This window comes from Nipponia nippon, unplaced genomic scaffold (assembly GCF_047370975.1).
Source record: "Nipponia nippon isolate SJK-2023a ecotype South Korea unplaced genomic scaffold, ASM4737097v1 scaffold_1, whole genome shotgun sequence".
NCBI lineage: Eukaryota > Metazoa > Chordata > Aves > Pelecaniformes > Threskiornithidae > Nipponia > Nipponia nippon.
The window spans coordinates 204,173-228,651 of record NW_028262290.1 but is presented as its reverse complement, the minus strand read 5'-3'; the positions used below and the strand labels follow the sequence as shown (position 1 = coordinate 228,651).

The 24,479-nt window shown below is 45.7% G+C and overlaps 1 protein-coding gene across 50 annotated transcripts in view; it reads left to right on the top strand.

The window, feature by feature from the left end:
* The window catches only part of SCRIB (scribble planar cell polarity protein), a 117,255-nt gene that overhangs the window by 37,873 nt on the left and 54,903 nt on the right, over window positions 1-24,479 (top strand). For 48 of the 50 annotated variants that reach the window (XM_087770532.1, XM_087771104.1, XM_087772503.1 and 45 more), the window contains 7 exons: window positions 115-177; window positions 11,827-11,916; window positions 12,516-12,593; window positions 14,694-15,008; window positions 15,498-15,578; window positions 21,557-21,814; window positions 22,060-22,170. In XM_087770532.1, the coding sequence (XP_087626658.1) occupies window positions 115-177; window positions 11,827-11,916; window positions 12,516-12,593; window positions 14,694-15,008; window positions 15,498-15,578; window positions 21,557-21,814; window positions 22,060-22,170 (996 nt within the window). The remainder of the gene's footprint in view (window positions 1-114; window positions 178-11,826; window positions 11,917-12,515; window positions 12,594-14,693; window positions 15,009-15,497; window positions 15,579-21,556; window positions 21,815-22,059; window positions 22,171-24,479) is intronic. The other 2 variants (XM_087770610.1, XM_087770844.1) reach the window with 2 other exon arrangements.

The following is a 24,479-nucleotide window of genomic DNA, read 5'->3' as shown; positions in this document are numbered from 1 at the left end:
CCAGACCTATCAGAGCGGCGTGCGTTTGTGTGTTGGGTGGTGGTGGTAGTGGTGGCGGGTTTGGTTTATGCTCCACTAATCCGCATGCCTCTTTGCTGGTTCCTGTCCTAACAGGGGGTGTCGTTTGATCAAGCCAATAATCTGCTGATTGAACCTGCTCGCATTGAGGAGGAAGAGGTCTGTACCACTCCTACTGTTCTCTGTCTGCCAAAAATCATTCAGTCTGCTTGATTTGCTTCCCAGGCTCACCCATTGTTGTAGGGGAAACTCTGATCTCTCTGGGTCAAGTGGCTTCTGGACCTGACTGATCACAAACACACAATGATTGTTTCCTCCCCTGCTTTCACCTCCTTTCCCTACTTTTCCATACCTGAGGTGAGAATGGCTGCTGCAGATCAGGAGTGAGATGGAAGAAATGTAAAAACACGAAAGCGGGCTGAGATGGAAAGTTCAGTTCCTATTTGCTGTGCACTGAGGAAAGGGAAGGTGGAAGAAAATAAATGCATACTTCTGGGAGTGGTGGGTAACCCTGAAGGAGTAGAGGCCATAGGAATCTGAGTGCTGTGTATGAGCCTTTGGGAGAGGGAGGAGGATCTAACTCAGGAGCTGTGCCATTGCATGAGAAAGGTGGACTGGAGCTAATGACTCATGCATCTCATGCAGCCGGCCATATAGAATCCCCTCAGGTTATCATGTGGAGCACTTTGGGATGTCAGAAAGGGGCAGGTGGCACTAGAGGGTCCATAAAGCCCCTGGCACATGTGTGGTGTTCTGTGCCAAAGTTTAAAGTCTTGTGTCTTGCTGCCTTAGCTCATCTTCTGACTATGATTAACTTCCTGAATTTGTTTACAAGTTTTCAGTAGGCTTGCCTGCTCCTTTGGGTTAGTGGGCTTTCTGCAGGCAATGTTTCCAAGGAACTGTTGGAAGCAGAGTGCTGCTGCCACTGGTAAGAGGCAGAAACTGTTGTCAGTACTAATGGCTTGCATGAAAGTTTCTTCCCTTAGGACAGTACAATGGTACCAGACCCATGTATTACATGAGAGTGCTGGCCTGGTTGTCTCTTTGAACTTGGCTCTTTGCTACTCCTTGAGGTGTAAAATGGAGGCTTTTCTTTCTTGGTTTTGGAGTAAGACTTTCTGGGAGGGAGGTGACAAATCCCTTCCACTTCAGGTGAAACATGAGCTGGCTCAGATGTGGTCCACTGTTAGTGTGTCCTGAAGATTTGTCCATCTTAGCTCTAGATCACTGAAAAAGGTCTTTATTTCTTGCGTTTCTCTTTTGCATAGCTCTTCTGTCGCTCAGCGGCAAAACTAAGTATAGCCAGGTGCTTCCTGATCCCTCATTTGGGAAATCACTGCTCTTGGTCCTTCTTTCCAGCTGTTAGATGCCATGTTCCATTTGCAGAGTTTTCTTGCTTCTTGAGGTGCAGTGGCCCAGGAAACCTCAGTCTTGTATCAGGAAACAGCCTACCTGCCTCTTCCTTGGCTCCTGCCCGTGCTCCGCCTGCATCTGATGGAAGGGCCTAGAACAACTCTGTGGTGGCTGGAGAGGGTAGCTGGTTAGAGGCCCCAGGTTTGCTCTGGTGTCCCTGCAGTGCAGTCTCCTTTGTGCAGATCTGTTCCCTCACTGTAAAGAGCAACATGGTAGTGCAGCTCCCAAGGACAAGCATACTAGAGATCCACCAGATGGGTGGTGGTAGCTGAAGTTGCCCTATCCTGCAGCTCTGGGGGAGTGCTCAGCTGAGTGGATGGTTGCTGACCTCTCCAGTCAGTGATACTCTGTCATTTTAGTGGAGTCATGCTGGGCATCTACCAGGACTGCAGCTCATGTGGAAGATTCAGTCTCCAGAAACATCAGTGAAAGCAAACCGTGGGACTCAGCCTGAGTGCTGTGAGAGCTGAACTCGAGCACTGCGCGGTTGGGACACCTCAGTCATGCTGAGAGGGGTGCTCTTGCCATCTTTCCTAGCACGTGGGCTGTGAAAAGCACGTGCCTCTCAGTGAATAGTTGGAGGACAACAGGAGAAATATTCAGGCCTTAAAGACTACTTAGCATCTGAGTAGAGAATTATCTTGGGAAGTGACTGATCCCAGAAATAGCATCTACCTTGCTGTTTTTGGGGATGACTTCATGTCCTTGAGAAAAGCCTGTTATAGCTAAACCAATGGGCTGATGAAACTGAGCAAGACCATTGCAGAGTGGAGAGCCTGGTGCCCCTTGAGCAGCACAGTTTAAGTTCATAATGCTGCTATAACATTCCTTGCATAATTTTATACAGCTCTCAGAGAGAAGGAACTACTGATTGTGTGTTCTTTAAGCCTAAACCATAATCCTGAGCTGAAGACTAACCTTGCCAGAGTAGGGCTGGAGACATCTGCCTAACTTCTGTCAGCACCCCAGCATCAGGGTGTAAGAGCCTGGTGCTATGTATGCAACTGGTACTTCCAGAGCTCCTTTAGTGCCAATGAGACACTACTACAGTGAAAGCAATAATTTTGTTAAAGCATGTGATATCTGATAGTGGATATCTGGATTCCACTGCTGACTCTATTTTGTCTCAGTCTCCATCCGCACTGCGGAAATGGCTGTATCTGGCTTTTAGGGAGACTTTTGGAGGAGAAAAGAAGCGTATCAAGCTGCTATTTGAAGGCACGAGGTTGCACCTGAAGTCTGTTTTCAGATAATTTTTGAAGAAATAATCCAGAAAGAGCTGCTGTTCAGATTGAGGATAATAGTGGAAAGAGGGTCCCAAATTCCGTTTAAGTGACCGATGCTTCTTTGTCTGCAATAATGGCTGATGTCATCCTTCTGTGTTTGCCCAGGCTTAACCCGTCTTCTGCAGAGCACCTGAAAATATAGGAGTCATGAAGGGGTCTACACTGGCAAAACTTGTGCTGACTGGGGAGCTTTATAGGTTTTTGCTTCTACTGTGATGCCTTCTCCCAGCTGCACAAGGCTATCTAGGAAGGATATGCTGCTACTTTCCCTTCCTAGGAAAAAGCTAGGCTGATCTTAGATGTCCAAAGTGCCTTGACTTCCTTGCCAGAGGGTGGAAAAGACCCTGTCGGCTCCTTCTGCTCAGATATCCTGTCGCTCTGGAGTCAGAAACAAGTCAAGTCGTCTCCTTAAAGGAGTCTTGTTCTCTCGAAATTGATCAGAATATTACTGTTTGTGTTTGAATGCAAGCCTCACTTTGGCACCACAATTACTGTTTGCCAGAGGCAGACTGTGACAGCACAGCTAGGTCCTGAAGCATCCGGTGTTAAGGGGCTTCAACTTTGAAAAGGTTGGCCTGCTTAGTGCATAACATCGGGGTGCTCTGTCATCAATGAGCAGTCCTGTTCATCTCAGTGATGCTGCTGCATTGCTGCCTTTACACTTGGACCTCTGCGCCTTGGTCTGCTTTTATTGTTTACTGGGTGAGACTGCGTACTCATCAGGACATTGTCAGGCTTAGAATTCTTATGTAGCAAACTTGATTTTCCTGCAATGTGACCTGTAAATTTTAAACCCTGAAATGATTAATAAACCTCTCTTGTATAATGCAAGAAAGATCATGTCACCTGTGTTTGCTCAGCTGGCTTGACTAGAATATACTTTCTCACAGAGTCCTCTTAAAGTTATGAAAAGATACAACACTCTGCTTTCTCTCATTTAATTTTTTAAATGACTAAAGTTCCCATTGAGTAAGGAAAAAATATGCCATATTTTCTGTTTTAATTTGTCTGGCTTTTAATTTATTGCCATAAGAATGTTTTTATGACTTTTTCCTACTGGTTTGAAGGGCCCTTAGTATTCTTATGCTGTGACCCTCCCAACAGTTTGAAAGTAGGGATTGTAGTCTCTTCTTGTAGATGTACAACTTCACATTGAGGTCTATTAAGGCACAGTGTGAATACGATTCACCTACAAAGTGACAGAGGTTACTTGTGATTGCTGCTTATTCATCATAACATATCACTCTGTGTCAACTGCAAATTTTATCTGATCTGGAGCTTTCTTAAGGACCAAGTAGCAAACTGTGATATGATTTCTCACACAAATGCATAACTATCTGCAGAGTTTCCTTTTCCTGCTCTAAGATTGTGGCACAATGATCTGGTTTGCTTTCTCAAATAGAAAGAACAGAAAGCAAGAGAGGAGCATTTTTTAACAGAGAGAGAAGATACCGTGTTTAAACAAAACACTGTGAATCTGATTTTCGCTTTCGAAATAGGAAAACATGATGTATATAACAGATACGGGTCTTGCTTCTTAGGATGAGGATTATATGAAGAATTTAGGCATTAAAATAAGCCCTGTAGAAATTAATGGGGCTTAAGCATTTGCATGCCTTTAAAAACTGGTCCCTATTTGCAAGCTCAATAGTATTAGGAAAGACATGGACCTGTTGGAGCGGGTCCGGAGGAGGGCCACAAAAATGAGCAGAGGGATGGAACACCTCTGCTGTGAGGACAGGCTGAGAGAGCTGGAGGTGTTCAGCCTGGAGAAGAGGAGGCTGCGGGCAGACCTTATTGCGGCCTTTCAGTGCTTAAAGGGGGCCTACAAGAAAGATGGGGATAGTCTTTTTAGCAAGGCCTGCTGCAACAGGACAAGGGGTAATGGTTTTAAACTAAAGGAGGGTAGATTTAGACTGAATACAAGGAAAAAATTTTTCACAATGAGGGTGGTGAAACACTGGAACGGGTTGCCTAGAGAGGTGGTAGGTGCCCCATCCTTGGAAACATTCAAGGCCAGGCTGGATGGGGCTCTGAGCAACCTGATCTAGTTGAAGATGTCCCTGCTCATTGCAGGGGGGTTGGACTAGATGACCTTTAAAGGTCCCTTCCATCCCAAAGCATTCTGTGATTCTGTTTTCTGACTGTGTCTTTCTGTGGAAAAAGATAACTCCTAGAATAGTTTTGAGACTTTGTGATGGAAGACACTCACCAGCTTGGATCTGGGAACTGAAAGGAGGCAAGATTGGGATAGGTTGCCATTTCTGGAAGATACACCTTAGTCAAAGCTCTGTGCTCAATTCAGGAGCAACAAGCTAAATTTACGATGAAGATAACATAGATTATTTGGAAGAAATCCTGAAGTCAAGTCTCCTACCACCACTAGCAGCCAGATACTCTATTTCATAAGTCAGTCAAACTTTTTATTAAATATAGATTGTTTCCTCCTGTTACTCAACGTAACACGCTCAGGCTCCTCCTACAGTGAGAAACAAAAAACATTTCCAGATTCCTACTTCTTGAATGATTAGAAAACTTACTTTCAAGCTGAACTTGCATTTGCTAATTCATTGTTTTGATTATATTTTATCTTGAAAAAGTCTCTTTCCTGCTGTCTGACCCTTTGTCTGCTTGTCCTTGGTATATTCTTATGGATATCAGTCACAACTCCTTCTAGTCTTCATTTTGCTAGATTAAAGAAACCAAATTCTTCTAGTGTTCTCTTGTAAGATAGATTTCCATTCCCTGTCTTTCTCACTGCCTTTTCATTCACCTGTTCTACTTGAATTCAGGTTTGTTGACTGTGGATAACATGACAGAGTTTATTCAGACTTTAGTTCACTAAATTCCATAGTTTTTCTTCCGCTTCAAATGTGGTAGTTTCTGGTCATGGATGGGAATTCTCTTTAGCTACCTAGCTTCTGTTCCTGCATTCAACATCAAGGTCCCCGGTAAGTTTTGTCCTCCAAACTGTTGGTGTACTTAAAGATGTGTCTGCTTGTATGTTTTAAAATGAGTCATGCCAGGTTTAGTGCAATAATTTTCCATTTATCTCACTGTCACCTTGGACAAACGCTCTCCTACTGTGCTGTCTGCCCTTAGCAGCACAAAGTTGAAACAGGTTTTAGAAGAGAGCTGTAAATTCTCCAGTCCTTTCAGTCTTTTAATTGTGTATTAATGATGGGCTAAAGTGGACGTTTAGAACAGTAAGAAATTATTAGGCTGAGAGGAGTTTCTAAGTGAAATTTTGTAGTCAGAATGATGCAAAACGTATGACTATACCAATGATTTTACCACACAAAAAGAATCAATAAGAATAGGAATAAATATTCTTTACTGCTGAAGAGAGGAAGAAATATAATGTGTTTCAGTGTCACTCATTCCAGATGAATCTGCAGGACTTCCGTGTGTAGATTTTTGTCCTATTTCCAGTTCTGGGAATGGTTCAAGGCTCAGTCCAATACTCATTTTGTTTCTCTTTATCTAAGAAGCTGAGTATTTTCATTTCCAGAGGAACTCTGTCCTGTTGCGTTCCATAGCTTAGCCAGCCCAGTTCCTTTCAGGGTCCCCTCTTTTGCTGTTGGTGTTTCCATGCCTGTGGCAAACCTGGGTGCTCATCGTGATGAGGAGGAAGTACTAGCTTCTTAAATCCCTGTTTCTGCAATTCATTAATGAAAGAGCTAATCATAGAATCATAAAACAGCCCAGGTTGGAAGGGACCTTGAAAGGTCCAACCTTTTGTGGGAAAGGAAGCCTAGATGAGATTATCTATCACCCTGACCAACTGCCTCTTGAAAACCTTCACTGATGGGTACTCTACCGCGTCCCTCAGGAGCTTGTTGCAGTGAATGATTATTCTCGCTGTAAACATTTTTTCTTACATCAAGATGAAATCGTATCCCTATATTAGATATTAATACTTTTAAAAATGCATCCTTTCTTCATCCTCACTTAATGAAATGTTGTTCACTCTCTTGGAATCTCTTTGGGGAAGGGGATCTGCAGGAGTACACCAGAGCATTTGGCATTGCAGGTCGCCTGTCCTGTCTGCTCTTAATGCTGCTGTCAGTCATTGGGGCTTGCAAACTTCTCTTATTTGGCGCTCTCTCTGGTTAATACTAAACTGGGTGGAGAGGTGGTTTAGTACGAAGGCAGTAAAGTGCTTGACTCCTCTGATCTGTACCCTACCATCTCTGCCTTGTAAGTGTCCATTCCCTTGGTAACTAAAAAACCATCTGAACAGAGGAAGAAATAACATCAGAGCCAGAAAATCTTCAGCTCCTACTCAGCAGGCTGCTCCTCTGCCAGGGCAGGATCTTTCCTTCATGTTCCTTTTTCCGTTGCTTGTTTTTAATTTAGTTCTCAACAGCTCATGCAGTAATCTCCCACCTTCCATTTGGTCACTGATATTTTCAGCCTGTCCACTTGTCCTCACGAGTTATTGCTTACTGAAGCCAGACAGATTTAGCTCTTCTAATCTGACCTGGTGAGTCAGTGCCTCTGGCTCCTGAACTCCTATGTGTCTCTTACATTTATGTGCTATGTAAATACCCTCTTTTTTGTTGAGGTGTTCCTGGAAAAAGGACATACAGAGTTGAATGTGATGTCTGTGTAAAGACATCTCTAATGGTGGGTGTGAGGGGCTTTCTTCAGGGATTAGGAAGCACAGACCTTAGCGAGGTATGGTGATCCTTTCACTGGTATTTTCCCAAGTCCTTGCAATCTGTAGTTTAGGATTTCTGGACTGTTCATACCATTGTACTAGACACAGGGGAGCTGCTGCCTACGAAATTGTCTGATCTTTCCAATCCCTTTTTTATGTTTTAGTTCCACAGTATTTAGTGGTAATAAATTATATAATTTACTCATGCTTTATATTAAAAAGAATTTTTTTAAGCCTGCTGCTGAAATTTCATTGGGTATCCCTAATTCCTTTGTTGTTACAAACATGGAATAATCATTTCCTATAAATGTATTAATGGCATGAAAAGGAAAAAAGATGTCTATCCCTCCACCTCCCATATTTGAAGGCTCCTAGCCTCCGCACATATGGAACAATTAACATTTTTACTGTCAGTGATTTGGAATAAGATCAGGCCTGATGCAGTTCTCGGCAGAACCCTACTTCTTGGGTCTTCAGTGATGAGTAGTACTTGAACTCTGCTAGTTTTTAGCTTGTATAATATACACCTAAAACCAGCATCATATGATGTCAATAAGAATGTCTTGTGATAGCAAGTTTCATGTTTTACAAAAGTCTGCTTATTAAATCTTTACTATTACTTTATCAGCCAAGTTTGGAGTGTTGTCAAAGAATGAAATAGAAGTGTGTTTGTTTTTTGAGAGACCTAATTTTCATAAAACTCGGCTGTTTGGCGTGAGTGCTATTTCTGTGTGCCTGGTAAGAGGCATGCATGTTCTTCAGTTGCTTCTCTGGAATTGGTGCTAGGATGATGTGCTGATAGTTACAGGCATCATCCTGTGTAATCTCCTAGTCTGACAGCACAATGTAAATGCTATTTCAGGGTATCAAGATTCCAGAATTCTATAAATGCTCTATAAGCATATTAGAGATCTCAGTCAGTTGTTAGGACTCTTGGGTACAAGTTATCCAGTCCTTTTGACTTTTAAAATGGTTATTCCTTATTGATGATATTAAAGGGATTCTTCAGCTGCTGTTGGAGTGAAGTGTGATTCATCATCTTCATGTGATGCGTGTACATCATCATGCTTCTGTCCAAATACAGATCAGAAGTATTTATTGCATGTTTGCGTTTTCTGTGTCATTGTTGACGATGCAGTCTGATTTAAAGTTTCAAGTGACGTAAATGCAGGGATTAGACACTTGCATGCCTCCAGATAGCAAGTTATAAAAAGATGCCTGTGCACGCAGAAACTTGCTGCCTTCTGGAAATAAAGCCCTTAAACCCCCCGCTCCCTTAGGTATTTCTGGAGGAACAACTTGGTCTTTCAGCAGGTTCTGAAGTGCAACAGCTCCATGCTTTGGCAGTTGAATGCTGTGAATGTCTAGTTTGCTGCCTCTGTGTCTGCTGTGCCCCTGCCAAGAGCAAGTTGCAAAAACCCTTAGCTGGCAGTTGCAAGGCACAGCATTGAATAGTGTTTCAAGTCCATTGGGCAATACTCAGATATCCCTGGCTGCTACTGAAAAGTAAGCCTGTCCATGTGTGCAACATTTCTAGTTTCTCCAGGACGGTATACATTTACTCACTGCAAGTTGGAAAATCTCACAAGATCGAGTGAATGTGTTAAAAGGTAGCTGTATTAAAAATGTATGAAAAATAGGTTGAGATGGAATCAGTCCTTGTTTGAGTGTGTTCCTTGGAGATGTACAGGCAGAAACACAGGTGGAACTGAGGGGGATAGAGGAGAGCAGAGGGAGATATAACTGTTTCCTTGGCTTGTGCTTTGGTGCCATTGATGATAAATGGCTAGTCCTAGTCTCCAGTTGGAGTTCAGGGAGATGACAACTCTAGGCTGAAGTGGCAGCTCTTTCAATTTTCGCACTCTTCTCCTTCACCAGTAGCACTTTTCTGTGGAGGGCGTGGGTGCTTGTCTGTCTGGGAGGAACTAGGAAGAAACTCTGAATATGTTGCCCACTTTATGAAGGTTTGCCCTTTCTGCAAAGGAAGGAGCCAGAATCAGTTGAGCAGCATGTTTCTAGGTGCAGAGTATCACAGATCAGTTGTTACATCTGAGATGAGCAGGTGGATCCCCGGTTCTAGGGGAGAAGAGAAAAATACCTAGGAAAGTCACTGGCAAGAGTGACTGCAGGGGAGGAGGCTGTGCTGTCCCTCCTGTTAGGCCAGCTGTTTGCTGTGTTTCCAGAGCATCAGTCTAGACACCGTGGAAGTCAAGGAAGCTCTGAAGCATGCTTAGGACAGATGCACTTTTGGGATGAAATAACTTACTGGTTTAGTGCAAAAGGCAGTGTCTGGGCTGTAATGTGAACTATTGAATATAAAACTGGAAGGCCGTTATAGGCTACTGGATCCAGTTCCTTTTTTCTCAGGTTCATATTCATGTCAATTATTCTTTTCATAGACTTCAAACAAACATTCACCAGTTCAGTTTCTCACCACGCTGTTTTGATGGGAGAACTAATTTGCTCTGGGAGTTTGAAATCTTCTTTCCAGCCTGAATATATTTATGTCCAATTCAAGCCCATTTACTGTTGTTCTAGCAGTGTCTTTAGTTTAATTAGGTCTGGTTTCTCCTTGGTGTTTTGCTTTTTCAGTGTATTTTGATAGACGTAATGTTCTTAACCCTCAGTCCAGTTGACTCTTCTGGCAGATTTCCCCATATTTTCAGTCTGGTTTCTATGAATTTGTGAAATCCATGGGTTTTGTTGTTTATCTTTCAGTTAGTTTACACAATCAACTTACTGTGCAACTGAAAGTGACTTTCTGTAACCAGGGACATTGGATATTCCTTGCTCATTGTCAAAAATAACAGTCCTGTCCTATTGATTCAGGCACAGAGCAAAACCATCAGCTATCTTACTTGGAAAACATATCTGGATCCTGTTATTAAAATACACTCTAGTCCTTGTCTGGAGACCTAGTTTTCCATTGTCTTTAGAAGTGTTTGTGTTTAATATGGATATAAGTCTTTAGAGCATTACTAAAATCTAGTGAGACTGGAAGAAAAAAGGTGGTATCTGTAGTTAGATCCTAATAGACTTGTTCACGCAAGAAGCGTTAGTCTAATCTATAACTGGTCTTAAAGTGTGCTATCAATGACATGCAATGCTGTCTCATGACTACCACATTTCTCTGTCTCACCTGAATAATCCTTGTGTTCAATACTTGGATTTTACTCAGTCTCTAGGTCTTGCACTGGAGACAATGTACTTATGGTCTGTCTAGAATTTCAGCTGTCTGCTACGCTGTTGACTGGGCACCAAAGGAAATGGCAAGGAACCTCATTTTAGTTCTACAATTCCTGTGGTGCTTTTTTGGTTTGTTTTTATTTTAAACTTAGCAGAATGTGAAGCTCCACAAGCTGTTGCTTCTGTCATTGTAGAAAGTGAAGAAGGACTTGAAGGGAGGGGTTAAGGAAAGCAAGTCTCCTGCTTCTTTTGCTGCCCACACTGTGGCCCAACCTAGGCCAAGTGGGCCTGATGTTGAAGCTAGACACCTCTGCAGCAGCCGCTCTCTGTTCTGGACTTTGTTTCCAGAGAAGTGACGTCTGGAGGACAGCAAATTTTGTTCTCTCCAGGAGTCTATGTACATTTCTGTCACTTACCTCACCAGCTCCTTGGTCCTTGGCCCTGACAGATCCCTGAGAGTCCTATCTATCCCATTCCTTTCCCTGTATCCTACCACATGCTCCCTGTTTTCCTTCTCGTGACTGGGGCAACGTGAACAGATTATGCTGGTGTCCTGAATATAAGCAATTTCAGTTCAAGTTTCACCAAAAGTTTTGCTATTGGAAGTGGGCATAATTTGGTATGTAGAGGTGGGAGACAGGAAGAAGAGACTTCTGGATTGCACAGCTACAGTCCTGAGCCTGCCTGCGCAGAGGGGAGAAGAGGAAGGAGCCAGCTGGACAAAGCAGATGGCTTTTTTGGAATCACGTGTTGATTTCCATCAATAGAGCAAAGCCAAGTATCTGTTCAGGGTATTCTGGAAGAGGTGTCATTCTTGTTTACTGCACGCTACATTGGGGTGATCCTTAATCTCCCAGTAGCTGTATGGAAAAACACTCCAAAGGGAGCCATGTGATAGAGCTGGGCTGTGGTGTGAACACTATCCCTGTTTCTTTATCCAGTCCTATACCCCTGCTGCTCAGTTTACTTTGTGGTGGTCATATCGTTCCAATGTGTTCATTACAGGCAAACTGACTCTTGGTCTTGAGATATGGTTCAGGACTCAACTGTGAAAAAGGATTTGTTTGTTTAAAAGTATTGTGACTTTGGTGCCTTTGAGGCATGGATACCACAGCTTACACATATATGTGAACAGATGCATGCAGATAAAGTGTATACTCTTGTGCTTATTCTTTAAGTAGTCATCCCTTGCTCTTCAAGATCATTTGGGCATTCTCCCAGTCTGCACTGACCTGTAACCTGTGTCCATTCTGCTTCCAGTTGACACTGACTATCGTGCGGCAGACGGGGGGGCTGGGCATCAGCATCGCAGGGGGCAAGGGCTCCACCCCCTATAAGGGTGATGATGAGGTAAGACTCTGGACTGCATAACTATTGAAGCACCCACTTTCAGGGATTAGTTCTCTGTAGCTGGAGGTTGGATGTCCGTATGTATCAGCTTGGTGTCTGGGCTGGGCTTTCAGAGCAAGGTGGGAGCAGCCCTTGACCCGCCCCGAAGCAGGAGGCTGGCAGGGCTGAGCAGGCTTTTGCCTCTGGAGCACAATTTGTTGTACCTTCCTGCTACTGACCAGAGAGCAGCAATGAGAACAGCTGTTCCCTTCCCATCTGTGTCCTGACATACAGGACTCACAAGGCAAAGAGTATGGGGTTGTCTTCCACATATGTGGTGGCATCAGCTGTGTCATGTTCTCATCCCACTGGAAAAGGATTAAAGCGTCATTCCCTTTTTCCCTTTGTCACCTGTGGGGTAGCCCTGCAATGGGATTTCTTTCCCTCTTCTGTCAACTCCTGAATGGGGTGATGTGGCTGTATTGTCCTCACATACAGGGTATGGGATTGGCAAGGGATTTCCCCTTTCCCCTGAGTTGAACGGTGTGGAGTGGTCTCTCTACACTTGAGAGGGTTGAGGAATGGGTTCCACCTTTTCTAACAAGTAGTTTTGTTTCCAGGGCATCTTTATTTCCCGCGTGTCAGAAGAGGGTCCCGCAGCTCGTGCAGGGGTTCGTGTTGGGGACAAGCTTCTGGAGGTAAGAATCTAGCTACTGTGAAGAAGTAAATGCTTCTAATGACTTGAGAGTGGAGGGAGAAGTATGGTTTGGTATTTATTTGTATCTTGCTAGTTTGTAGGCCAAATTAAGCATCAGGAGCTGTGCAAGAGCAAAACAAAATTCCCCTGGCTCAAAGAGTTAGTTGTTTAATTAACATTACTGTTAATCTTTTGCTGCTTTATAAGGACAGAAATTGCTCCTGCATTCACTCTCCCCCAACTCTGAAGTGTTGTGTAACCCAGGTGGGAAGAAATACTCATCAGTGTGTGCCCACGTCCCCAACAGACTGACCAGCCAGCCTCTACATATCTGCTTTCCTGCGTGGGGCAAAAGTGGACCTTGTAAGATAACTTCTTAACCAGGGAGCCAGCTATATGCCGTACTTGCCTGTCTTCAAATTATTTAAAAACATGATTAATCATACAGGATTAAGATGCACTTGAGGAAGGATTGATTACATTATGGAGGGAATAGATGTCACTACAGTGCTGGACAGAGATCAGAGGAATAAGTGATCTATATTTGGGTCACTGGCCTGTGTTTGTGCGATCTGGTGTGTTGTCTCTAGGTATCTCATGCACTCCTACTCACTGCAGCCTACATACTAGCAGTGGAGGCCTGGGCATTTGCCTGAGTAGATGTTCCAGTCTTTCTCACAACTTATCTGGCATTGACCATGGTAGAAGTCAAATAAAGTGCTATCTTTTTCTGTAATTAGAAGTTTTTATATTGCTTCATGGGAAAAACTTGATTCTGAAGTTTCAGAAGTTACCGTGTTCACTTCTGCCATTATCATAGGATTGTCTTGATAATTCCATCAAGTCCAAAAACAAATATGCACTTGATCTAGCATGGTCTTTTGTATGTTTTAGGGCCTTAAGTGTCACTGAGCATACTTGTGCTGCATGCATCATACTGCATTTTGCTGCAGAATGACTTCCAAAAGGGAGTCAGATCTTGAAGATTTTGAGAGATGAATGATTATTCCCTTTCCCAACAGTTAAATTCATGGCACCCTACTATTTCATATAAAGTAGATCCCTCTTCAGTTACAGCTTTGGGAAAAGACTGGGGATTTTTCACTTCTGATTCACTTCCCATGATGCCCATTCATCTGTGCCTCCTGCAAAAGTGGATGTATCCTCACAACATAACTCAGAGATTTGCTGTATTCCTTCTAAAAGACTGTGTTATGTCCACAAGTAAGATGTGGCTGAGGCACATCAGTCTTGGGTTCCGTTCTCATTGGCTGTGAATTGTAAGGAATGCCTCTTTACCCCTAGAGCAGGGATACAGAGCATTGCTCAATAATGAAGCCCACGATGAGAAAAACCCCTAAATGCCATGAAGTGGAGGAAATAGATTTGAACATCTAGTTTTCAGGTTGAGCACCAGACAATCTTTTCTGTAAGCGTGTGTTAATATGAAGTGAGGTAGCTGTTATGAAAAGAAGATTCTTCAGCTTCATGGGCCCCCCTTTGCATTTCCTCAGTCTTCTAATGTGGTAGTACTTTTTCCTGAAATCAGGGAAGCAAGAGTGGAGGGAATCAGGTTGCTTCCCTGAGAGCTGCAGAACCTAGTGTCCTCCCTGCAAGTACTTACTAGTTTTGCATGGATGGGAAGGAAATGGGTGTTTCAGGGTATGAGTCCTGAAGGTGAACCAGAAGTTGTGTCGACCTGAGTTGTACTGAGATTTGTCAGGGGAGATAGTTCTGGGTGAGTGGTCATCTCTCTGGGAGTTTGTTGCCTGCAGGGATGATACAGGTGATAGGGAAGTTGGAGCTCCCTGTGGGGGGAGAATTCCTCTGAAAGGGCCTTTACTGTGCTTGGCAGGGCTGCCCTGGCCAGGGACAGGCAGCCTGTGTTGTGGGAGCCTCCTGTGCTGTGCGAGTGCCCAGAAGCTCCCTTGCGGGCAGCAGGTGAGGTCTGGGTACCCCTGTGGGAACAAGGTGTCGACCCAGCTCTGCAGGGGATGAGCTGTGCCTCCACTGGGCAGCACTTGCTAAGGCTAGAGCTGTCTGTGCAGCTGTTGGAAGAACTCCCCATGGAGGTAAGGATTGTGCCTGGCTCTGTCCCCAGGTGAACGGCGTGTCCCTGCACTGTGCTGAGCATCACGTGGCAGTGGAAGCTCTGCGTGGATCAGGAAGCTCCGTCTCCATGACAGTTCTGCGGGAACGGATGGTGGAGCCGGAGAACGCCATCACTGTCACACCGCTGCGCCCTGAGGATGACTACAGCCCTCGTGAGAGGCGAGGTGGTCTACGCTTCCCAGAGCGACCTGAGGGGGCACCTCCCACAGAAAGATATTCCACCTGCCTTATGCGCAATGAGAAGGGCCTGGGCTTCAGCATTGCTGGTGGCAAAGGCTCCACACCCTACCGAGCCGGTGACACGGTCAGTAATGATTCCCTGGGAAGGAAGGTGCTCGATCCCTAAGTCTTGTGACTGCTTGTGGGAGCAGTGCGGGGTCTTCCTCATCCATGGGCACGCAGCAGTGCAGCATGGCCCTGGGCTGGTGGGCCAGGTGGGCTCTGAGAGCCAGAATTTGCTCTGAAGTCAGGGAAGGAGAGAAGTTCAGAAGGAGGTGGGGCTGGGGCTCACAATCCCTGCCAGTGACATTTAATCTTGCTGCTGTCCTCTTGACATATATTCTGGGCTCTCAGCCACATGAAGGCTTTGCTGCAGCTGGAGGTTTTGCAGGTGGCTCTAGAAGCAGAAGAGCGTCTGTGTGGAATGAGGAACAAATGGGAAGTGCCAGGGCAGGGGAGGGGTCTGTGAAGGGGAAAGGGCTGAGACCTGCCTGGTGTCCAGGAATGATTCTGGAAAGCCAAGCCCTGGTGAGGGGAAGCACAGGCTGCTCTGACCCTTCTGACTGTGTTTCAGGGAATCTTTATCTCACGGATTGCAGAGGGTGGTGCAGCCCATCGGGACGGGATCCTTCGTGTAGGAGATCGGGTCATCTCGGTGAGTGTGGGTGTGCAGGGAAGGGATCTGACTCAGCTCCCTACCCTTCCTCATACAGGGGCTGTTTTTCTGTCATTGATGCTGGATTTTGGGGGTCCTTTTTTCAGCTCCTGAGCCTTCTGGGAGAGCATTTAATCTTGGTGGTTCTACCCCTGTCTGTAACTGATGGTGGGCGCAGTTAATGCCTCCCCTTTCCCCAAGCACTGTGTGTGAGCGCTTCCCCACAGGAACGGCATGTGGCAGTCTGGGCTGTACTGGAGAGAGATGATATAGCAGCACTGCCCTAGCCTGCTGTCCCTCCAGAGCCTTGTAGGACAGCCTCAGAGGGCTCTGCCGCAGCATGGCATGTGGGGCGGGAAGCCCTTTGGGGCACAGCTGACCCGGCTCCCTGCGGAGAGCAGGGTGGCAGGGGTCAGCATAGGCTGAAGTGGAGGGAGACTGCCTAGGGTGGTGTGGAGCTGGGCAGGGCATACCGCAGTGCTTCCCCCTGCTTTCATTTGAAACTCCGGCCCCAGTTTCCCTTCCTGTTTGTGCCAGTGATATGGATCTCACTGCTGCCTCTAACCTCAAGTCTCTCTGCCTAATGTGTCACTTGCTCCCCCTCCTGCGGGGAGAGTCTGCTGAGTCTCCTGACCCTCTTTCCAAGCTCGCATGCTGCCTCCGAGTGAAAGCTCCTGCATCCTGGTGCTGGTGGTGGGTTTCTGATCCAGCTGTTGTGGTAAGAGCACGTGTTACCACAGAGCTGGCGTGAGTAAACACTGATACAGCCTTGTCAGTGCTGGCTTCTGTCTGCTCTATCCCTAGGCTGGGGGCTGTGTTGTATTTGCTCTGGCACAAAATTTTAGTGGCGCTCTGGCCCAGGTCTGACATTTGTATCTTGGCAGGAGACTTGAACTGGTACAGCATCTCTCACTCCTTGCTAGTGCTCCCCCCTCCTCTCAAAATCAAGCCCTGACCTTGATTGTTGCCAGATAGCCTAAATTATTTTGGTTTTGCTCATCTTTTGATGCTCCACTGGTGCAGAGGCATGACTGAGAGGCATAATTGCAGGCACACAGCCTATTATGTGGTGTTGATTTGCTCTACCTGTAGCAAGAAGGAAACACAAGATCTTAGAATAGCGTCAAAAGTCAAACCTGTCTCCACCCCCCATTAGCAGCTCTATTTATATCTGTGGGCAGCTTCATAGGAAAAGCAGATCTAATTCCCCAGTAATAGCTTGCAGTGTCTTCAGACTGCAATGTATGGGCTCAGGGCTTACAGAACTCGGGGCCTTTGTTAGATTTTAATGTGGATGAAGGCCTTGCTGTCATTAGTCCTCTGACACACCCCGCTGCAATGATGAGTGCAGTGTTATTGCATAGGTAGGAAATATGTCCATGCTTGAGAGCATGGTGCTCTGCTCTCAAGAATGTTACCTGTGCTGAAGTGTGTGTAGTCATAAAAGGTTTGGGGCTGAGCATCAGCTGCAGCTCAAATCATGTGCTCAGTTATGATGAAAGCAGGAACAAATTATTATCTTCCAGGAGAACACTTACCTAGTCTGGACTACTCACATAACTTCTCTGCCTCCCAGCAAGTGTCTGACTGTCACTCCTCCAGCACCCATGCCTCCTGGCAGCAGTTGCCACTCTGCCTTTCCTGCTTGTGGGGTTCACTGCTAAGTATGATGTCCACGTAGTGATAGTGTTACATCCTGAGGCCTCTGATATCTTCTCGGTGATATTTGTCCTTGAGAATATCTGCTTGCAGTAAGAGTTGCATGAGCAGCTGTGTGAGTTTTGCTCAGTCTCTGGCGAAATCTGGTGCTAGGTTAGAGCTGCGGGGCTACCCTGGCCCAGTGATACTGGATGTTGAGAGAATGTCTGTTCACTTCAAAGCTGTGCTCGCATAGCATCGCGTAAATTCCCTGTTTACCACAACTCTTTTGAAGCAGTGGTTGCCCATTTTCATTGGAAAGCTTTTCAGGATGTGATGGTTCCTAGGATGTGCAGTGCAGGTTGCATGTGTTCCCCTTTATCTGCATGGGGAAAGCAGGAGGGCCCTCGTTACGATACAGGCAGTTTCGTAGGTCCAGCAGGCAGAAGGCCATTTCCAAAGCCGTAGTCTCCTAGTCATGCCTCACTTCTCACTTTGCCAAAGAATTTTTGTTTTCTTAGGAAAAGAAATACAGCACAGCTTCATACTCTTCCCCTGTGCTCTAAATCGTCCTGGACTTCTCTGCAGGGGAAGGACTGGGATAGCTCCTTTTACTTTCATAAGGGAGCTTTGAGTACATGGATTGAAGAGCCCAGCCTAGATCTCTCTTCGAAGTTAACACCCCACAAAACTCACCAGTGACTGGCTACTAACCGTCCAGCTTGCCCATATTCTAGTGTCTTTGAGAGTCATCACAGGCATCTTGAGAGTCATTTTGGTAGTGGAAGACATGGGGCAGGGAGCTGCAAGGGGGGAATGTTGGAGAGTTTGAATTGTGGGATGGGAATCTAGCAGAGAGAGTGCAGGACTGGGAGCAGTGGCTAAGGGCAGCTAGTTTTTTGGGATAGGACTGGGAGTAAACTGAAGAAAACTGATTCTGAGGGAGATTTAGGACAGTAGTAGCACCAGGCAACACATGGGGGTCCTAATGAGAGCAATCTGATCACTAAGAAATTTGCCAGAATATAACTCCCTGGCACACAGAAAAATGTGTGGAGCTGGGAAAGGACAGGCGACACTTTTTGCCTTCCTCTGGGCACTTAAATAGTTGAACTGCACTGGTTGGCCTTGTTCTCTTGCTAAGCAGAGACATAGCAATAAAGGCCACTGAAAACTAGCTGTCCAAAAACTGGGAAGGCATCATGATTGCCAGGTAATGGAGAAGTTAATGAGTAAAATGCCATCAAGGGCTGTTACATATGATATACCTCCGACACAGGGAGTTCCTGTGTCCATGTTCACTAGTCCAGGGAAGTACCACTGTATACTTTTGGTCTGACCAAGTCTGACCATTCTCATCTTCTTGTCAGTGGCAGAAAAATAACAGAGGGGAATGGGTGAAGTCAACAGTGCATGCTGCTACAGCAGATCTCTGTGGAGTACGTTGGGCCTTGATCTGGTGGTAAGAACCTAAAGGCCAAGTCCCTTCTGCATGTCATCTTTGTTAAAAAATGGTGTATCTGGCAGATGGGAGGACCCAAGGGATCCTCCCTTCCCAGTCCACTGGACACAAGGCTGCTGCTTTTCCCCCTTCCCAGGCCTAGCCATCAGGAAGGCTAAGTGCAGATTGCAAAGATGAAACACACTGCAGACATGGCTGGCCACAGATTTACACAGACAAGGGGGGCAGTACCTTTACACGCACACACATATAAACACAAACAGTCCTCATAGGGTATGAACAACACAGAACAACTGTTCCTACCCACTGGCTAATCAAGTTTAAGGTTTGCTAGTGGAACATGCACATGTACTCCGTCACTCGACTCACATAAATATTCATGTCTGCAGGTCTCTTCAGTCTCTGGCCTAAGTGTCAAGTTCTTCAAGGCTCTTTGGTCAGACCCTGAGCCTTTTATCCAGTTTCTGGGCCAGCTGTTGGGTCTTTCCACGTTTTTGATTCCTACTTGCTGGCTAGTCCAACTTGAATTTTATTAGTAGATCTCGCACACATACCCAGAATAGAGAGCAAACTTGCACAGTAAATACAAACAGAGTTTAATAAAAAGATAGACCAGACTATGGTGATCAGGCACAGGGCTTGGCCAGACAAGCATACTGACGAGCAGCCTGCTTGCATGTGATCAGCTTCTTTTATTCTCCACCCTCTTCATTTTCCCCATGCTTGTTCCTGCCTTCTCTTCCTTGGCCACTCCCCTTTCCTACCTGTGATCCTTCTGCTAAACATCCCATAATCAGTTTTGCACGTTCCCACAATCCCCCTTAAAACTTCCTGGAGCAAGTTTGCTCTTTCCCATGAGAGCTGTTCTGATAACCCATGATAATCTTGATTTCCTCTGTGTATTGATTACCAAGTTTTTGGTCGCACTTCTTTAATATTACCATTTGAGTGATTCCTTTAATGATCCATCTATGAGTGCATTGAGTCTCGTCCCTGTTATCTGCATTTCATTAAGGTTTGTGCACCTGTGTGTTTAATTTATTCTCTTTCCTGCTTAGTGCCTTGTCTCTCATGCTCAGCAGTCACTACCCAGGTACTTTTACATCTTGCTCTTCCTGCATGCATGTGCAGGCTGTCATGCCTTCACATCCTTCTGTTCGTCCTCTGTGGTTGGTGCCAAAGGTATCTCTTTGGGGACAATCCTCTGAGTAGAGGGAGGTGCTGTGGGGCTGAGAGTTTCTGGTTTGCATCCAACACAGTGTAGGGCTGTCTTGCCTATCTTCTTCCATGTCAATAGGGGAGTAGCACACTTGATGTGGATGGGATGGGGCAGGTCGGGTAGAGGGGGTGGTGTTTATGGAGGTTCTGGACAAAGCCTCCGTGGACAAAGTGCGGTCAGCTTTGTCCAGAAACTGCTTTCTTGGAAGGAGCTAGGGACTAACTATTATATTTCTAGGAATCAGACAGTGAGGAATCAGGCTACAAAATCCAGTTGCTGTGGCTGTTACAAAGTCATGTTATTATTTTGTAAGCTGATCAAACACCATCATAACAACTGTTATTTTTGTGTCCTCATTGTTCGTTTTGAAAAGCTTTTCCAGAACCTAAAGACTAGAAACCTTTTAATTTTCATCTTCAACTTTTTGTGGCAAGTTTCATCCTTTTGGCAGTGTTCTAGCTTAGCTCTCCTTTCAATATTCTGTCCATTCATGGAGAACAGTTGCATTCTTCTGGTCCTTTGAGTTTCTAGGCAAGCTGTTTTAAATCTTAATTTTGTAGGAAAGGCACTCTGTTCCCCTGCCTGTCGTAGCAGCTTTTCTCTGTGCATCTTGTTAACTTATGTTACATAATTTTTTGTGTGTGAAGGATGAGAATAGTATACAGTTTTTCAGATGAGTTCTCTTCAATGCTTTGTATGAATGACACTGCTGCTTCCCTGTATGTACTGGAAGTACCTCTTTGTCTGAAGCATTGTATCTTTCACTGATATTGCAAGATGACTGTAGTGGTATTCTTGAAATTATTTGGCATAGCATATTAGATAAAGTTTTCTTGTCCAAAAGAATTCTAGTTTTCCTTTTGTGTCACCCAGTCAGTCACTGTGCACTAGCAGAGTCTCCTTCTCAGTGCTTCCAAGTCTTCTTATACCTGGGGTACACTTTTATGGCTTAAAACTGACATCTTCCCCAGACTGCCATAACTTTGCCCAGCACGGGTGGACAGCAGCCCAGTGGCCAGTGACAGGTCCTGTCACACATCAGATCATGCTCTTCAGTGCCTGTGTCTGGGCTTTGAGAGTGATTGATAAAGGCAAATGGCCTAGTGCAAAGGCAGCTGATGCCATGGCACATTCGTATGCTGTGGTATCACTTCTGGGAATTGCTGTTTTGTCATCTTCCCATATTGAGATGTTTGGACCCATTCCTTTAATGTAACCTCTTGGGCTTCTTTTGCTGTAACCCAGTAGGAAAGCCCAGAAGGAGTGACAGGTACTGTCCTGGTAATGAGTGAGCCACAGCATAGTCTGGACAATAGCTAGGTTTGTAGTGCTCCAGGAGGTGGGGCATGGTACTTGGTCTTCATGGTCCCCTGGAGCATCACTGATGCTGTTAGGGCTTGGAGGTGTACAGGGAAGGTGGGAAAGGGGCTGGTAAGCTGTCTAGAAAGAGGATTGAGGTCAGGTGGGAATGAGCAGGTGCCTGTGTCCCTTTGCCAGATAGGAAGGAGTGGGGAAAGTTACAAAGTGCTTTGGGGAACAGGCTTTTGAGACGGGGCAGTGTTCCAGCAGAATGGGGTCCCTTAAGCACTTGGCTAAGTGCTTAAAATGACAGGGTGTACTTGGGTGATGGTCTGACATTGAGTTTGCGGGTTGTTCTAGATCAATGGGGTAGACATGACAGAAGCCAGGCATGATCAGGCAGTAGCGCTGCTTACCGCATCCTCCCCCACCATCGTGCTGCTGGTAGAGAGAGAGGGTGCAGAGCAGCTCAGCGAGGGAGACTCACCAGGCGTGCCACGAGTGCGCATGCACTCCCCACCACCACCTCCCAGCCATGGGGAGAGCCCACCAGAGGAGACACCTTCGCTGCAAAAGAACCGTCTGTCTAAAGGCCTGGAGGATCAATATCCCATTGAGGTGAGTCTGTCTGTTGGAATATGGGATAGTGTAATCTTGGATATTTTTCATTTGAAAAATTGGTAGTCTGATGAGGGCTGGCCCACTGTGTTATTGGGGCGTTGAGAAGTAATGGGGAACCCCCTTGTCCTGTGGGTGCTTACCTTGTGCTTATGCAAAACATCCCTGACTCCATGTTTTTCGGTGTTTGTGGTCCTTATGTGATGTTCCTTATTCCTTTTGACTCTTCTTCTTGTTCCCTCAAGGAAATTCACCTTGTAAAAGCAGGTGGTCCCCTGGGACTCAGCATCGTAGGAGGCAGTGACCATTCAAGCCATCCATTTGGGATTCATGAACCAGGTGTCTTCATTTCAAAGGTAGAGTTCTGTGTGAGCAGCCTAGCAGTGGACATTCGTGAGATGTTTAATTATTGGGGTTAAGATGAAGGATTTGATGCAAGAGTCTGAGAAATACGGTATAAATTAAAAAAAAAAAAAAAATGGGATGGGGGAGGGATGCGTGCATATGTAAAGAGTTAGCTTATACTAGACATACTGCTGCTGTTGTAGAAATCGAAATAGCATGTAAAAGCCTGCAAACCTGTATAATTCATGCTGAACTGGTTGGGGAGACTTAGCTTTTGAAATTGCTGAGCTTATGTTGGCTTTTAATGAATCCTGAAAAGATGCAGGCATTTTGGAAAACCAGTCATTACTTGGAAAGTGTTAGTGGGGTAAATGTGTAACAGCAAGGAAAAACAGAAGTGTTCTTATGCATTCAGGCCAGTGTCCTTCAGCCTGACATTCTCTTTCCAGTGGTGGCTTTAGCTCATGCTATTTAGAGACAGCACACAAGCCAGCCACTTGCTGCAGCTCATTCCCTTCGCAGTCCTGCACATCCACACTTGTTGGATTAGGGATGTTAGAGGGGACAGCCCTGCCCAGCCCTTTCTGCATCCATATGTCTCTTGTTCCTTGCACATGCTGAATCTGTCTCCTCTAACACCCATGGCTGCAAGTCCCAAAACATCATTACCTGTTACCTGAAGAAGCACTCTTTGATCTGCTCTAAACCCATGTCCCACTAGTTACACTGAGTGCTCCTCCATTCTTGTATTGCCAGTTTGATAAACAGAAGTCCTGTATTTAGCTTATCCACCACCTTCAGTGTTGTAAACTTCATTCATTCTCCTTCTTCAGCTTTCTCTCCAAACTCAAGAGTTGTGGCCTTCATTTCTCCTTGCAAGGCGCTGCTCCATCCCCTCATTATTTTACTTGCCTTTCTCTGGATCTTCTCTAACCCCACTATGCCCTTCTCAAGATGTGGCATCACAGGATCATTCAAGTTGGAAGGGACCTGTGGAGGTAACTTGATCTCACTGAAAGCATAGGGCCAGCCTAGATCAGCTTGCTGAGGGCATTGTCTAGTCAAGTTCTGAGTATCGCCAAAGATGGAGATCTCACAGCTTCTCTGGGCTCCTCTTCCAATGTTTAACTACTATTATGGTGACCATTTTCTTCCTAATATGTAGTCAGAATTTTCCTTGCTCCAACTTGGATCCCTTACCTCTCTCCGTATACCACTGCGTACCTTTGAGAAGAGCCTGGCCTCTGTTTTCTCTGTACCATTGTGTTAAGTAGTTGAAGACAGCAGCAACATCCTCTTTAGCTTTCTGTTCTCAAAATTGAAAAACCCCAAGTCTCTCTGCCTCTCTTTGTACGATGTATTCTCTACACCCCTGTTCATCTTCTTGGCCCTCTGCTGCAGTCATCCCAGTTTATCAGTGTCTGTCTTGTACTCCAGATGCAACGTCACAAGCACTGACTAGTGGGGAACGATCACTTCTCTCAACTCTCTGGTTATACCTTCCACTGTTGCAAAGGCACACTGCTGACTTAGCTGTCCTTCACAGTATGCCAGATCCAAGCCTCTGGCTAGCAACAAGCCTCCTGAAACAGCGGGTCTGTTTGACAGATGTGTGCCTCTGTCCCTTGCAGAAGTGGTTTCCAGTAGATTTCACCTGATGCTTCCTGTTGGTGCTGACATGTGGTTTGTTCTGGGATGGCTCCAGTGTCTCCTTTTGTGTAGTTTGTTTCTCCTCATCTGCTACAAGGCACTGTACCTATTTTTTAGATGCGTGTCAGTAGAGAGAAGGACTCCTCCCTCTGTTGCCAGCAATCTCAAGCTTCCAGCCTTCCCTGGCTTGGGAGCCTCTGCTGTTTGTTTAAGCACAGCCCCTAGCTGACCCTTCTTCTGTACAACATGGGATTTGGAGTCTTCTCTCTGCAGGGTTTCTGCAAAGAGCCGGTTGCTCTCCTGTTTGTTTTCACTGATGCTATGCAGTATGATCATGTCAACTTGTAGCTTCTTCACCTGCCAGCTCAGCACCTTGATCAGAGCACACCTTCCACTGGTGAGGCCACCACCAGCCTCAGGTAGAGGTCCCAGGAGCTCCCTGTAGCCCAATACCCTGAAATCTGTATCCTTCCTCTAAAGCGCCAGGGATACTCTGGCTGGTGCTGGGGACCTTACCCTGTGGCATATCACCATCATCCTTGCACAGTCCTTGGCGCAGTTGCTGGGTCCCCTTCTGCTCTGCCTTTTTGGGAGCAGAGAACTGAACAGTCCTGGAGATGTGGGTGATTCTGTCTGTCTTGGTCTCAGTACCCTTTCTGATATTGCCCAA